Source organism: Anser cygnoides, chromosome Z (genome assembly GCF_040182565.1).
Source record: "Anser cygnoides isolate HZ-2024a breed goose chromosome Z, Taihu_goose_T2T_genome, whole genome shotgun sequence".
In the NCBI taxonomy this organism is placed as follows: Eukaryota; Metazoa; Chordata; class Aves; order Anseriformes; family Anatidae; genus Anser; species Anser cygnoides.
Genome location: NC_089912.1, coordinates 21,475,179 through 21,490,230, shown reverse-complemented (window position 1 = coordinate 21,490,230; position 15,052 = coordinate 21,475,179). Strand labels below are relative to the sequence as shown.

The following is a 15,052-nucleotide window of genomic DNA, read 5'->3' as shown; positions in this document are numbered from 1 at the left end:
CAGAAAGGATGAAAATACTAAATGGGATTCCTTCTGATCGGTCAAAGGTTTGGGAATTTTCTGTCACGTGCCTGAGTTTAGGATTTTCTGTTAATCTTCAGAGAATGTACTTCTTTCAGAGTTTAAAACACTCTTTGCTATCGATCTGCTACCGTAAGCATGTTCCTGAACAATATAAACCCCTGGATCATTGACATTTTCTGCCTCAAGATAGTAAAGTATCAACTTGTAAGGAAATTTCTATTCTCAGGCCAACACAGTTGTCTTCACTCTGAAATTGCAACTGTAGGAACACTTTCAAAACTTTACATTATGAGATCTGAGTAATATTCTACAAACTGAAGGACTGGGTTAGAATACTTCAGTTCAGTATGGTCACAGCTGTTTGATTTGTGTATATTATGTACCTCATTATAATCTGTTTAAAAAGTAGGCAAGGATGCCATTTTGTCCTGGCCTGTTGACGTCTTGTGCTAATGAGTGTTACTCTGCATTAGTCTTGAAGTATTTAACTTTCAGGATATGATTGACAATCTCCCATTAACACCTAGCTTCCTATGATGGTAGACCTAGTTTAAAACTAGGAGCAATTAGAGCATGTATTAACTGAGCTGCAGGGCAAGATTTCTTTTTCAAAAAAAAAAATCATCCTTTTCTCAATCTGCAACAATTCAGTGGACTGAAGCTAATCATATCTATAAATCAGTGTAGATAAGGGCTAGAAAAGGAGATGATGGCCGTTAAAACTCCTTAAATCTCCTTTTTTCTGTAGATCTGGATTTCTGACTTCATGTAAGATGAGTGCTCCACAGTGGTGTGGATTTCTTCCTCTGCATGATGTAGTTTGTTGTAAATTGCATTCTCACATAATCTGTTATGTGGCTTCCAAGATTCTCACCACTCTTAGATGATGCCAACAGGAAAACCCAGCTGTATCAGACATTCAAATTCTGCTTTTGAATTTTGTTTATGCAGTCTATACTGTATCTAAAACAGGATTATGTAGAACAAGTTTCTTCAGACTTACCATCCAGTCAAGAAAAGTAGCTGGTCAGCAGACCAAATTACTAGATTCTTTACCTATAGAGACAGACAAATAGAAATTTCTAGGCTTAATCTATACGTACAATGCAACAATTCTTCTGTGATTAAATATAGTTTTGAGTAGAATTTTAAATAGAACAGTGTAGAGTTTTAATGTACTCTAATCCCTAAAAAAAAAAAAAAAAGGCACGAAACTGAAAATTTAATCTGAACACTTTTTTTCTGAAATGTGGCTGGCTATATGTTAATTTTTTCCATTTTGAAAAGGATGACAGTTTAACTTGGATCTAGTGAAAGCACCAAGAACAGTGATGGTCTTCAAGTAAATATTGATCTGTTCTCGTATTTCTATACTTCACACAACCAGGGTAATCAGATATGCTGTCTGTATTCTATAAATTAGTTGTACTGCAACTTCCGTTTTTATAACAATCTATTTGAGCATACATAACGATCAGCATTTGATCTTACTACCGGCATTTAGCATTTACATCACTCTTAGCCCACTGTATACTTGAAATTTGGCTTTATTTCCTGGAATCTGTTGCCTATCCAGATATTTGGAAACCAGAGAATAACATATAAATGAGGCAGCCATATCACCAAGTATATCGAAGAACAGGTTCTTGTGCATTCCACTGTCACCTTCTACCTGCTGTGGAAATGATCAAGTCCTGTCCTTGCTCTGGTCTTAACCTGTAAGTAATCCAAGGGAATGAGAGGACTTCCTTGCTGACAGTTTAGTTTTGTGGTTTGCTTGTTGTTTTGTTTTTGTGTCTTAAGAGAAGTTGGAAATGTGACTTTTTTTACGAAAGCTGGATTCATTTTTTCTACTGTATCCATGCATCCTGCTAGTTTTGTTTTAGTTGTGTTTTCAACCAATTTCTTTATCAACCAATTTCTTCACTGTGGAAGTAAGTCTTAGTGGTAGATCCCCATTATTCCTAATGCCTTAGAGCAGGAGGAAGGAGTAGTTTTATTCCATTCTATAAAAAAAAAAAGGGGGGGGGAGTGTTGGGAGGAATAGGATGGAGGGTGGTTGTTCTTGGGGTGTCAATACCAGTTTTAGTGATAGATTACACCTCCAATTTCCCTTATACTTTGTTTGGATTTCCCTAGAACTCTTGAATAAATATCAGTTGGCTATAGTGATTTCTTACAATTTGCTATACACATTTGTTGTTTCGTGTTCTAAAACCTATTTTACTTAAACCTATTTTACTTCAATTTTAGCCTGCTCTTCAAACCTGTCCCACAGAAAAAATGCCTCTCACATGGTAATGTTCTTTTGTAATGAACTCTTGATGAGGGAGGAAGGACAATGGTCTTATCTCTTCCAAGTGCTTTTTTTATACTTCAGCCATCTATCAGCTGTAGAGTCTTGGCAGGATTCCTGCTTCTGGTTTTATATTATGTATCCCCTTAGCAAATTGTTCTGCAGTCATTTTGGTCTGTGTCACTGAAGTAATAGCATTTAATTTTTATTAAAATACTTCGTAGTCGGGTGCTATGATTACATGTAATCTTGTACAAGTACTTCTGTAACACATTGGCTGCTCACATGAACAATGAACAATTAGAGCTTTTGTTTATATCAACTCCTTGTGAAATTTGGATTTTATTACTTAATGATAATAAGTAAGATGCCTGGGACTGAGATTCAGAAAACTGGTTGAAATCAAGGATTAGATTCCTCCAGAAATTATTAGGTTGGCTGTATAATGAATATATTCACACATAAAACAGTTGTCTTTTTGCTGCTGTAATAAATATAAAACATTGTATTAACAGTCAAATATTTCAGATGAAAGTGATTTCAAAATTACAAAGGTAAGCTCACACTTCTCAGTATGTCCACATCCAGGATGTTTGTGTAACCTCCTACTTTGTTTTTTTAACTACAAGAACAAATGCCACTTACCCTCAGGCTTTCTGTTTCATTGAGTGTAAGACTGATTGTGTTGAGTTAGCACAGGAGGTCATACGGAAAATGACTGGGAGGAAAACAAGTGGAGAAAGGAACATGCTTGTCATTCAGAGACTTCAATGTCAGAGTGGAAGTGGACTACAGCTCTAGTTTTGCGGCTCTATACAAGTCACTAAAACAGAAAGTAAATTTAGAACCAAATAAACCTTTAGAGGGGTTAGTTGGATTATATCCCCTGAATAAGTTACCTAAGGCTTTGCATAGAGCTGGAAAACTCTAAAAGGAAATCTCACCAGAATTTTAGGAGTTCAAGGCTTAAACATGAATTGCAACTTCAGCAAGTCTTGAAGCTTTGATACTAGGCCTTGTGGGGGCCAATATTGGGATTTTATGCAGCTACTTACCATTTTGTCATGCATGGTATAATCTATATAAATCATATTATTAATTTATATAAAAACATAACATGTAATACTGAGACTCTTTTGCTATATATCTTCAGCAATTTCACAAATAAGTTTTATGTAAACAAGCTTAAGCCAGTATTTGTAAAGGTTTGTCCCTCTTTGTTACTTCATTAATGGAAAGATATCTGTGACTGGGCTTCAGCTGCTCCAGCATGGACAGGTTTACTGCAGTTTTTAATGTCTATAATGCTGCAAGCATTATAGACATATATATGCTATAATGCTACTATCACAGCTAAAGACATCCTGTTTAACATCTTTCTACTGCTACTAGAGACCTAATTGTTGTGATTTCATTCCTGAAGTTTTGATTGTGTCACTATAATTAGCACTTTGACATGTCAACCAAGTTATGTTTTTATCCTTTCACCCATAAGCGTGAACAAGAAAGTGCAATGGCTCGCCTTAAAAAGCAGCAACAAGAGCTGGAGCATATGAGGTTGCGCTATTTGGCAGCAGAAGAAAAAGAGCTGGGGAAAACAGACCGACAAGAGCTGGAGGATATCAGAAATGAACTTAACAGGTATTAAAGCACTTGTAAGACTCCCTTTCTGCCTCAGAATAAGAGAAGGTTCAGTTAAATCAAGACTATAATTGGCTGTCAGTCCAGTAAAAGAACACGTTTTAGTGTCCCTTAGCTAAAGATGGCACATCTATAAAATTCAACAGTACTGTATTATAGAAAATCTATGTGTAAGGCCACACTGTTTTTTAAGCTAACATAGGTGTATGATGCTAGGCATCTTTTCTTCTTTCTCTTTTGAATCTTCAGTTCTAGGGAGAACTGCATTAAGGGATTAAAAAAAAAAAACAGATACTATCCATATTTTGAATACATTAAAATTCTAAATCTGTGTAGTGTTGTCCTCCAATGGCTGTCTGCAGTGATTCTGTACACTGAAACCTTGTAGCTTGAGTGGTATTGGCATTATCAAAATATGAGCTTTGATTGCAATTACTATATGTTACATATGCAGAATAAAAAAAATAGCGTTTTCAAATTGTAGCTATTATATTACAATGTCTTTCATTTATAGTTTTCCCATAATTTTACTACAGAGAAGGTATTTGTTACAGATTTCCTTATTTTACTAAGTACTTCACTTAATGTATTATTTCGTCTGAAAATCAAAGCAGTTTTTAACAGTCATCCTCTTACCTTCCATTTTATTAATGCCAGACTAAAGCAACAAGAAGAAGAGAGAAAGCAATTGCAAGACGTTAGAGATAATTCTGCCGGTAGAGTGGATAGTCCTCATTCTAGAAAATTAAATGAGAACATGGATGATTATCTCTCTCGTCTGATAGAGGAGAGGGATACCTTGTTGAGAACAGGCGTCTATAATCATGAAGACCATATTGTAAGTGAACTTGATCGTCAAATCAGAGAAGCTATTGCAAAAAGGAATACCACTAGATAAAAGCATACAAAAAGCTGTTTAAAAGAGCCTAAACTTGAACAGAGTAACTGATTTTTAAACCACCTTCTGCAAAAATGTATAGTCATGCTTAAATTTTGCACATTTTTAGGCATTTTTGAAGTCAAGGTAAATATTTGCAATTCATGATGTTAAGCACAGTTGTGAGTTTTACAGGGAGTGGCTGTTTTTAATGTTTTTATACTCATATAAATATGTAAATATATTTATCTTGTGTATTTTCCTCTGAAATGTTTTCTACCTCTTTGTACCACCGTGCCTAGGTTTATTTTTAATATTTTTTATAATTTTTCTAAGCTTTTTGGTCAATACAGTCATAACTTATTTAAATTTTTGTAAAAAGGGGTCTTCAGCTATAGTAGGAAAAAATCACATTAGCTGTTTTCCCTGATAGAATTCTTAATTCTGACCAAAAATGCATCACTTGAACTTGACACGTCACTTTCTATTAAATCACAAGGTAATCAACCTTTGCTTTGGTAACTGTAGTTAAGATAGCAAGTTCTGTAGTTAATACTCTTTCAAGAGTCAAGGTTTTAAATGGAGAAGAAAACTCAAACCTTATGAAACTGATTGAAATATTAAGTAACTAGTATGAATTGTACAGGATGAAAGTCCCTTTGTCCTAGCAGTTTTGCACATAAGCCTGTAAGGGTGAATCCAGGAGGGTAAAGCCCTGGTTCAGGAATAAACATGAATTATATTCATCCCTCAAAACAAAAGATACATAAATTCACTGAATTAGTACCTCAAATGTTGAACACTTGCATAAGGAAGCTTTTCTAAGTAAAGACTTTTTCCTTAATCAAGACCTGGTCATTTTATGATTCCTTAACGTATATTTCAATGCATGTTTTCTCATTGCCACTTAAATTTTATGTAGTACTTGATGAAGTATGAAAAAGATAGCCTCAGGGTGTTGAATACCACAACAGAACTCAACAAGAAGTGTTAGTATGTGCATAATCAGTTGAAATAGCTGTTTTTTTTCCAAACTTCATTCTGTGTCAGTTATTTTAAAATCATTCATGTGGATCTAGTTAATTATATAAACATACAACACTGTCTTTTCAGTGGGGATTTTTGTCTGTCCTGTTGGTACAATGTTTGAAAAAGTATTGAAAAAGTCTTAGGTATCTTTGTTCATCCAAAGCATAATAATTCCCATGCAAAAAAAAATTTACATAAAATCTATGAACATCTATAGACATGGCTGTATATGTATTGCCTTCCTGTTTTGTATGGTATGAATTATATAGAAAATAGACTTAACATTGCATCTGACTTTGCCCCTAAGTGTGTCGTTTCTCTTGCTCCCTACCGTGGGCTTATCTCCTGCTAAATAAATTGTTATTTAGGGCCTATAAAGTTTTGAACTAGCCATATAAACTCAGATATCAGATTCTATAAGGAATTACTGATTATCAGTGTCAGACTTCTTAAAAAATGCTTTTGTATTGCCTTGCACACCTATATTTTTTCAAATTAGCGTGCTTAAAAAGATCCTACTCTACTGGTAAAACAAATAATGTCTTCATAAATCCAGTACAAATCCATAACATGCAATTTTATACATTTTTTTGTTGTGACTTATCAATGATGCATGATCATATGCAATTATGGTAAATGAATCAGGAGGGCTTCTATATTGATAGGAAGACTTGCTCAAGACATTCTTCAAATGCTTGCTGATGTGCTAGAAGTGCAGTTTCTTTTTGAAACGCTGGGGGGTGCGTTAGACTTAAAGATCTTAAAGGTTGTTTACTAACAATTTTCATAATTGGTGATATTTTTGAACTAACATTTTATGACTTTTCAGGTCTTATGTTATTAAATAAAACTCAGATTTTTATTACTAATGATTTTGTGTTTTTTCAACTATGTATTTGAACAAAAACTTTGTTTATTAATATAGGTAATAAGTCAGTCTTTAGTGCTTGAAGCCATAAAGTTGAGAAGTTGATTTTCGAAGTTAATTTCATTTTTGAATTTCTAATCTTTTTCATGGTTTGTAAAGAAAACAGCAGTCATGCTGCTGTAAGGTTTAAAAAAACTTCTAATTGTAGTTTTTCTAGTAAAACAGAATACTTAGTAAAAACCAGAGTATTTAGTAAAATACTTATTACATCACTTTCTTTTAAAAATATATTTATAAGCCTGCTATTTAAAGCTGTTTGGGTCCACTTTGTCCCCTAAAAGATCAGTAATTACAGGATTAGAAGCATGAGTTTTCTAAGCTTTAAATTTAGATTTTTTTGGTTATACAGCTATTAGTCGTTGTATTCATTGTTTGTATTGTACACTTTCTCATCCTAATACTTTAGGCTTGATGTTTTGATGTAACTTTTGCAGGAAAAAGTTGAAGTGCTTCCATCTAACCATCTAAAGTAGTCTAGAAAACTATATTTGTAGTAGATATATATAGCAGAGGGGAGCTCGGTATGGCTTTTTTATTTTTACATTGAATTCCATTTGGCTTTTTATTGCTACAGAGCCATTTTAAGCATTATAACAATTCAGTGGAATGACTATGTACCACTTTTATCAAAAAAAAAAAAAACAACCCTTAATTGTTACTTTAATCTCCTTCATGGCAAGAATAATACCATTTGAAACAGATGCATGAGGTAACAAGCATATTTTAATTTATCCAGCATCCTACTGGAAACTGTCTTCAATTTTCTTCAGTTTCAGTCTTGGTTCCATATTCATTAAAGAAAGGGGATGGGAAGAGGAGCAACAGTTAGGTCCTGCTGGCATTCTGACAGATTCGTACCATTAATTTTGATGCAGCCAGATTTCACTGGGGAAGTGGATGAAATTATTTCATAATAAATAATTTTACTAATATCTTTGTGTAAACTCAAATGCCCATAAAAATTAATAAATGGGGTAGCAGGGGAAAGAAGGGTTGTTCTGTTGATGAATTAATTTAAGCTTTCATCATTCTTATTATTCAGGCACACAATTTTCAATTTTGTCTGAATAAGGAGACTTCAGGACTGAATTATTTCCCATGTTTGTCCAAATCCAGTCTCTTAAAGACAAATCATTAGCCCATCTGAAAATGAGGATATCTAGAAACACTGGTTATGTTAATCCGAAGTCAAAGGATCCCCCACCTGCCTCTTCAGGTGCTATAACTAGTTATATGACTAGTTACAGTGGTGTGGACTTCCAGGTATTACTGGTCTTTACTACCGGAGTTAACTCTAATTACTTGATGCAGAATTGAAAGCAAAGCAGCAAATCTACACATTTCTACTTAAGAACCTTCATATGGAACATTAACTAAGGCTTTGAGAATCATTTATTTGAAACCAACCTTTTTCACCTTTAAATTATTAGTCTATTTATTGAAAAACTTGTGTCTAAATTTTTTGTTACTCAAGCAGTGAAATGCGTTGAGGAAAAATCTGACAAATCACAGAAACAAGAAAAATGTTTTGCTTTGAAGCTAGTTTATTAAAATATGTAGTTATATGATTGATCTTTCCAGTATATTGTATTTTGGGGGGAAGCTGTAACTATTTGTTATAACATTTTAGCAGTTATCCAACACTTTCAACACTAACACACTTTATAAACTGCTGTTGTGGAAAAGAAGCAATGTTATGTCTGGCACTGAGCTTTCAAGTATTCAGTCCGTAGCTCTCCTTCAGTGCAATTTAAATACTTCTCCCTTCCATCCACTGAGATAAACCTTAATGCACAGCTAAAGACGGAAGTCCTTTATCACATCTTCTAAGTGCTACTGAAGTATTTATACCAGTTATTACATATTTACAGAATTATTTATTTTGCTACTACTGTGCCTAAATGATCGTGACCTGTGTCAAGGCTTGGATAGGAAGCACTAGCCTCACTATTGTTAAAGACAGAACTGTAGAAAGGCGGCTGCATACTTAGATCTCATTTCATTTGTTTCTCCAGGGGGTTGTATTAGTAGTGTTTTCATTAGAAATGTTTTTACAGATGTCGGCTATCCAGATATGAAGTCTCTGTGGTGGAGAAGCAGTCAGGAGTTTGGCATTCAGAATAGAAAGAAAAAAGTCAACTTTGAGAGACTAATTTGTAGAAAAATAATTTACTGACTTTCTGATGTACAGTAACCCCATGGCGGCTTTAATGTAGAGTAATTGAATTCTTGCAAGTACAGTTATTTTCTGTTCTTAAGAAATGCTACAGCCTGTAGTTCCCCATCACCAAAGACTAAATCCTCATTAATAATGCTTCTGGAAAAATGGCACCCACTACTTTGTAGTCCAGTACTTTTTTTTTTCCTCAAGTGAAATCCTTGTAGTAGTTTGACAGCATTTTAAACAATTTATGTATTGCAACAAAAAGTTTTGTTCTAACAATATACATAGCAAGTGGATCATTATGGAAGTGTAGTGTTACAAAATGTTTGACTGATAGGGTTTTGATGCAGTTACTGGGACATAACTATTGACAAAGTAATGTGGCATCCATATTTAGAAGTGGGCTTACTCGTGGCAGAGAGAGTAGAACATGGCCCACAGCCTAATGCTGTTTAAACAGCTATTGTACATTGCTCATAGCTTTAGCTGTACTGTGAGAAAACTGTAAAATTATTTTCAGAGAGGACTGGGACTTACTGTCACTACCGGGGGATCTCCAGGAAAGCTGGGGAGGGACCTTTTATCAGGAAGTGTAGTGATAGGACAAGGGGTAATGGCTTTAAACTGAATGAGGGTAAACTGAAAGAGGAAAAATTTGCATGTAAGGAAGAAATACCCTACTCTGAAGGTGGTGAGGCACTGGCACAGGCTGCCCAGGGAAGTTGTGGATGCCCTATCCCTGTAATTGTTCAAGACCAGGCTGGATGGGCCTTTGGGCAACCTGGTCTGGTGCAACCTGGTCTGGTGGGAGGTGTCCTTGCCTATGGCAGGGGAAGTAGGTGATCTTTAAGGCCCCTTCCAACCTAAACCTAAATGATTAGGGCAGCAAAATTAAATTATCAGGTTTTAAGATGAGCAGGCAATCAAGCTAATAAATGTTTTATAGAATTTAGGTTTATGAGGTAATGGTAAGTCTTCAATATTTTTGTGTTCCTTTAATAGCTTAGCATAAGTGAGGGGATTTTTTTTGTTTTGTTTCTGGAGGTACAGAAAAGAATTTTTATAGGTCTCACTAAGAGACATTAGTTATACAAGAACGCATACCATCAGTGTTTTCACCTGAGAAGGCTATTTTTGGCAATGAGATTATAATACAATAGATGATACAGACAAGGGCTGAAAGGCACTGTAAGCCCTTATTTGCTTTATAATCAGAGATATGCCTGAAGGTTGAGTCCTACTCAGGCATGAAGTTGACATGCACCTTCTCTTCCAAGTAAGTCAGACAATTTAATGGTTTGCTTTTATAGCTAGTATACTAAGCCAATACTGCTGATATGTTTTCATGATTATTAGTGCATATTTGGTGTAAACCACTGAGACCACTTGCTTTTCTAGGAATCATTCAAGCAACCTTGAGGATCTGTTGTTTAGACTGTTTAACATTTTTGACACTTCCACAGCAATAACATTTTTGACTGCACTTTTCCTGAATGTGCATGCATATGTTGCTTTATGCATTCTTCCTTACTGATTTATTTATCCTGATTATTCTGATTATAATCCAATTATTCCACTGAAGAAATGGAGCTAACAACCCCAAAAAAATGAGGAAAAAAAAAAGCAGGATGTCAAAAAGCAAGACCATGCCACTGCCCCCAAGGAATTAGTAGGTATATCTCCATAGGTGTGTGTACCTCCATGAGCGGGCACTGCTCTTCATGGAAAAACTTGGACTCATCAACAGCGTGCTTGTACACATCTGCAGTGACTTTTACTTGCCCCATCCTACCATGTGCTGCAGAACAGCTGCATTTTTTTGACTCCATGACTGTACTTCCTTATTGTATATGTACAACAAATCATTAAAATGAGCCAAAAGTTTGATCATTCCAGAATGAATACATTTATGCCACTTACTCCTATTTCATTTATGTATATTATCATCAATGCACATGGCATGTAATAACTATAAGCAGAAATAGGTAGCCTTAGCAAGAGGACATCTTAGAATGCATTGTCTTTGCACCACAGCATAAGGACTAAGCAGTGCACATGTAGCAGTAATTCATGCAATATTGCAAAATCCTTCCTGAACCACTTGTGTGAAGGGGCAGACTGAAGGTTGGGTACACAATGCATGGTTTCTCTGCCCATCTTGGTTGTAGAGAGGGCTCTGTGCCTCAATTGCTCAAACAACAATATGAGAAAAGGGGAGAGTTTTTCTATGTAAGTGGTTCACAAACTGCTTTAAACTCAGATTGTATGCTGTGCTGGATACTCACCTAATGCCCTGAAAGGGGTAGTTACTAGCTTCTAGCAAGATATTTCTTCATCAAATAAGTAGAAATTATTTATGTTCTCTAACTCTGCTCTTAGTAGATATATCAGTATCTTTCATTTTTCTAGCTAATTATGAACTAATTCAAAACATTTCAGGAAAGAAAAAAAGGCAAAAAAAAATATTTCTTATTTATGACTAATTTCTATGTTAAAGAAGCTAAGTTAGTCCAGGGCTGATGCCTCTCAAGGCTGAGTTAACCACTTTAAGAGATGAATAAAATAAAATCAGCTGGGGAGGGAGGGGGCAGAAAAAAGTGCAAAAAACGTGGAGTTTTGGGCCGACCATGGACAAGGCTGTATCTGGTGTGGGGCAGTACCATATTGGTAGGATGAAGATTGCTATTTGTTATTCTGATGTTTTGATGAACCGCTAGTTAATGCTTGGTTGTTACAGATGTATGGAAAAGGTCAGGCATTGTTTGCCATGTCCCGTATATTGAGCAGATAAGTAATTGCAAGGGTTTTAGTGAATACTTTTATAGGAAAATCATTTCCTGACTTATTAGTATTGAAATACTAATAAAAGCAAATCCCTATTATCCTAACCAACATGACAGATATTGTTGGAGATGAGTCTTGAAGGTGGGGGGAAGCCAACTCTTCACAAGGCAGCTCTCAAGTGCTGTGAAAGCAGTTGGCTGCAGCTGAGCAGGACACCCCCACACCGGTGCCAAATGTAGCTGTGCCCTGAGGTGGTTGCAAGGTCCCCATCCAGGTCTGGAGCTCAGCATGAGAACTCGGGGGGCACTGGGCCACAGAGAGCAGGAGGAGGAAGCAGCACCTTTGCTCCACTGCGCTTGCCATCACGGGGAAAAGCCACTGCTGTTGCTGTTTGTAAAACCTCTACATCTGCCTGCATAGCAACAAGTTCCTGATTTTTTTTGTCATTTTTGACTCTTCCCCTTTTTCTTCCGTTCTATCACCCGTATGCACAATGAAGAGAGAGGCAGATTTCACCAGCAAACAAATTAATTGGGATGGTTTGCTTATGATGAATGGCAATATATGTATATTAGGTAATATGCAGAGACTTACGTGTGTCATTTTATATATATTGTACTGAAAGCAATCTCGATCAGATCATTTAAAAAAAAAATCAGCATCTCCAAAAAAATAAGTCGTGTGAGTTTGTTTTAAAAGCAGTTTTCATGCATTAACAGTAGTCTTTCACAAACATCTGAGGCGTTTTGGGAAGGGATTTTTTTTTTCACTTCATTTCTTACTTACTGAATAGATTATTCACAACATCTGCACCATCACTCCTGGAAATGTCTCACCACTATAGAAGGAAAGTATCTTAGCTTTAATAAATGCTTGTAGAATAAATAAATAAATAAATGACTGCCCATGTCTTTATTTTGCTTGCTGCTTATTTTACCACTCCAGTTTCAGATAAAAACGCATTTCATGCTTTATGGAATGCAATCTGTTACAGAGCATGAACAACATACCAACTTGTGTACCACAAAATAACAAGCTTGTATAAGTACAGGCAGGGCTGCTGTTTATACTGCCAGACTCAAACTTCTAGTTAGATAATTTTTGGCAGTGAAAGCACCCAGTCTGTTACTCATACAGCAGTTAATCCTGACTTAAAAAAAAAATCAAGTCCATTTAGGGCCTCTAAAATCTTAGCTTAACTTTTACACTATGGTAAGAGATGACTTAGGATATGTCACGTTAATTGCTATAATTCTTAAAATCTTTCTTGTGTGTTAAGCATCAGGTCTTTAATCACTGTGTTTTTATACCAGTTTGCAAATGAATACCGAATCAAATAAACTACAAAGCAACTTTCAGTGGGCTTGGTTCAAAATTTGTTTTATTTGAACTCACAAGAGAAGAGAAAACAGGCATTTGGTGTTGTTTTCTTACGGAGGAACAAGGTCTATTGTGAATAATAACAGTATGAAGTAAATAGATTACCCCATGCGATTTGAACATATATATGTGTATTTAAATACGCAGATGAAAGAGGGAACACAGGAGAATCCGCCCAGTTTTTCTTAAGGCGGAAAGGTTTGCTTTATCTTACTGCACTTTCTTGATTTTCTTCTGTTGTACAGAGCTGTATTTCAGTGGCTTAGCATCCAGATTACATAATGTCATTTTAAGAAGCAGCAGCAAAATTGTCTTTGGGAACATGAGAGGCAACACAACCTGGCTCATAGTATCTTTCATTTCTGATTCTCTTATGAAATAAAAACCAAGCAAACAAAATCCCACTGTAATTTGGAGCTTTCCTTACAGACATTTTTGAAATCTTGCATTTATTCATCTAAGACCCATAAATATATGTTTTTAAAATATTGCAACCTCAACTCCCTTTTCTAGCTCCATTTTTGTTATCGCAGTATCTATTTTAATGGCTATTAAGCTACAATGTCCGTACCTTATCTTTGTCAGTTAATGTATCTAATTCCACCATCCCAGAGGGAATAAACCTGAAGCTAAAGCCTGCAATATATTAAAGAATCAAGAACGCTTATGCAGAACAAACAGAGGATTTAGCTTGGATAAACAGCAGAGAGCTCAGTGTCTTTTATGTCCAGAGCTCAGGACTGGAAGAAGAAAATGACTATAAATCATCCCTGTGAAACAACATAACATAAATGTTGTATGTTTATTTAAAACTTTATACAATCATTTATCTGGGCTATAGCTCAGTTTCAAAAAGTGCTCTGCTGTAATGAGGTACTGAGACTAGCAGTGATCAAGAGTAAAATGATATATAGTCTTCAACCAGAATTTGCTTATGGGAAGAATGGAAAGCACTTAAGCAGACACCAAGTATCTATAGCTAGTAGATCAAGCAGGAGGATAATTCAACAATAACAAAAACTTTGATAAATTTTTTCCTGTTTCTCTTCAAAATATCACATTTCTTGTAATGTGACATTGTTTTGAGAGCTAAGCAGCCAGCAATTTATGCCTTAATTTTCACACTTGAATAAAGGCTGATTTGTTTTCAATGTTGCTCCACCAGACTTGAATTTAAAAAAAAAAAAAAAAGAAAAAAAGAAAAGAAAAAAAAAAAAAGGTTAAATCTTTGTCTGGGCTTGCATTCCAAGGAGAAGCACTCTTTAAACTATGTTGCGGCTTCTTGCTTATAGCATATGTTCCTGCATATTCATAGCTAGTAGTGGCTAATTTTTTTTTATTATTTTATTTTTTTAACTTATGGGAAATTAAAGATTACTGTTTACGTATTTACTGCATAAGGAGACAGGAAAAAAAATGTAACTCAGCATTTACTGCAAAAGGAGGATTTTACCCAAGTGCTTTGCACCCCTAATCTTCCAGAGGGGAGTTTGAAGTCTCCCAGAAGGTGCCAGTGCTCGGGCCCCAGGATTGCAGCCGCAGGCACCCGTTGGGCACTGGGACAGGGCTTCACCACCATGATGTCCTGGTTGCCCAGTCAGTGGGTGTGCCCAGTCAGGACTGAGTTGACTTTCTTTTTTGTGGGCACACTCTTGCACCCAGCAATTCCCATTGCCATATTTTTTTCCAACATTTTGATGCAATTGAGGCTGATCTTCCTCTGGGGAAACACACACAATGACACTGGAGATCCCATCCAACGTTTCTGGCAGTGGCAGCTTCTGCTGAGGCTGCAGGCACCATCTACCTCCTCAGCTGCTGCATGCGAAGATTTTCGAGGCTGCCTGACATATTTCCCATTGCTTTGACAGTAGACACCAGTCCCAAGGCTTCTGATTTTTTTTTATTTCTTTTTTATGGCTTCCAGAG

At 35.8% G+C, this 15,052-nt stretch overlaps 1 protein-coding gene across 2 annotated transcripts in view; it reads left to right on the top strand.

The window, feature by feature from the left end:
* The window catches only part of CEP120 (centrosomal protein 120), a 61,715-nt gene that overhangs the window by 32,682 nt on the left and 13,981 nt on the right, over positions 1–15,052 (top strand). Inside the window, exons 19-20 of one of the 2 annotated variants that reach the window (XM_048048795.2) lie at positions 3,816–3,961; positions 4,619–6,736. In XM_048048795.2, coding sequence (XP_047904752.1) covers positions 3,816–3,961; positions 4,619–4,859 — 387 coding nt within the window. In that variant the 3' untranslated portion in view covers positions 4,860–6,736. Of the gene's footprint in view, positions 1–3,815; positions 3,962–4,618; positions 6,737–15,052 lie in introns of those variants that run through there. The other variant, XM_048048794.2, reaches the window with a different exon arrangement.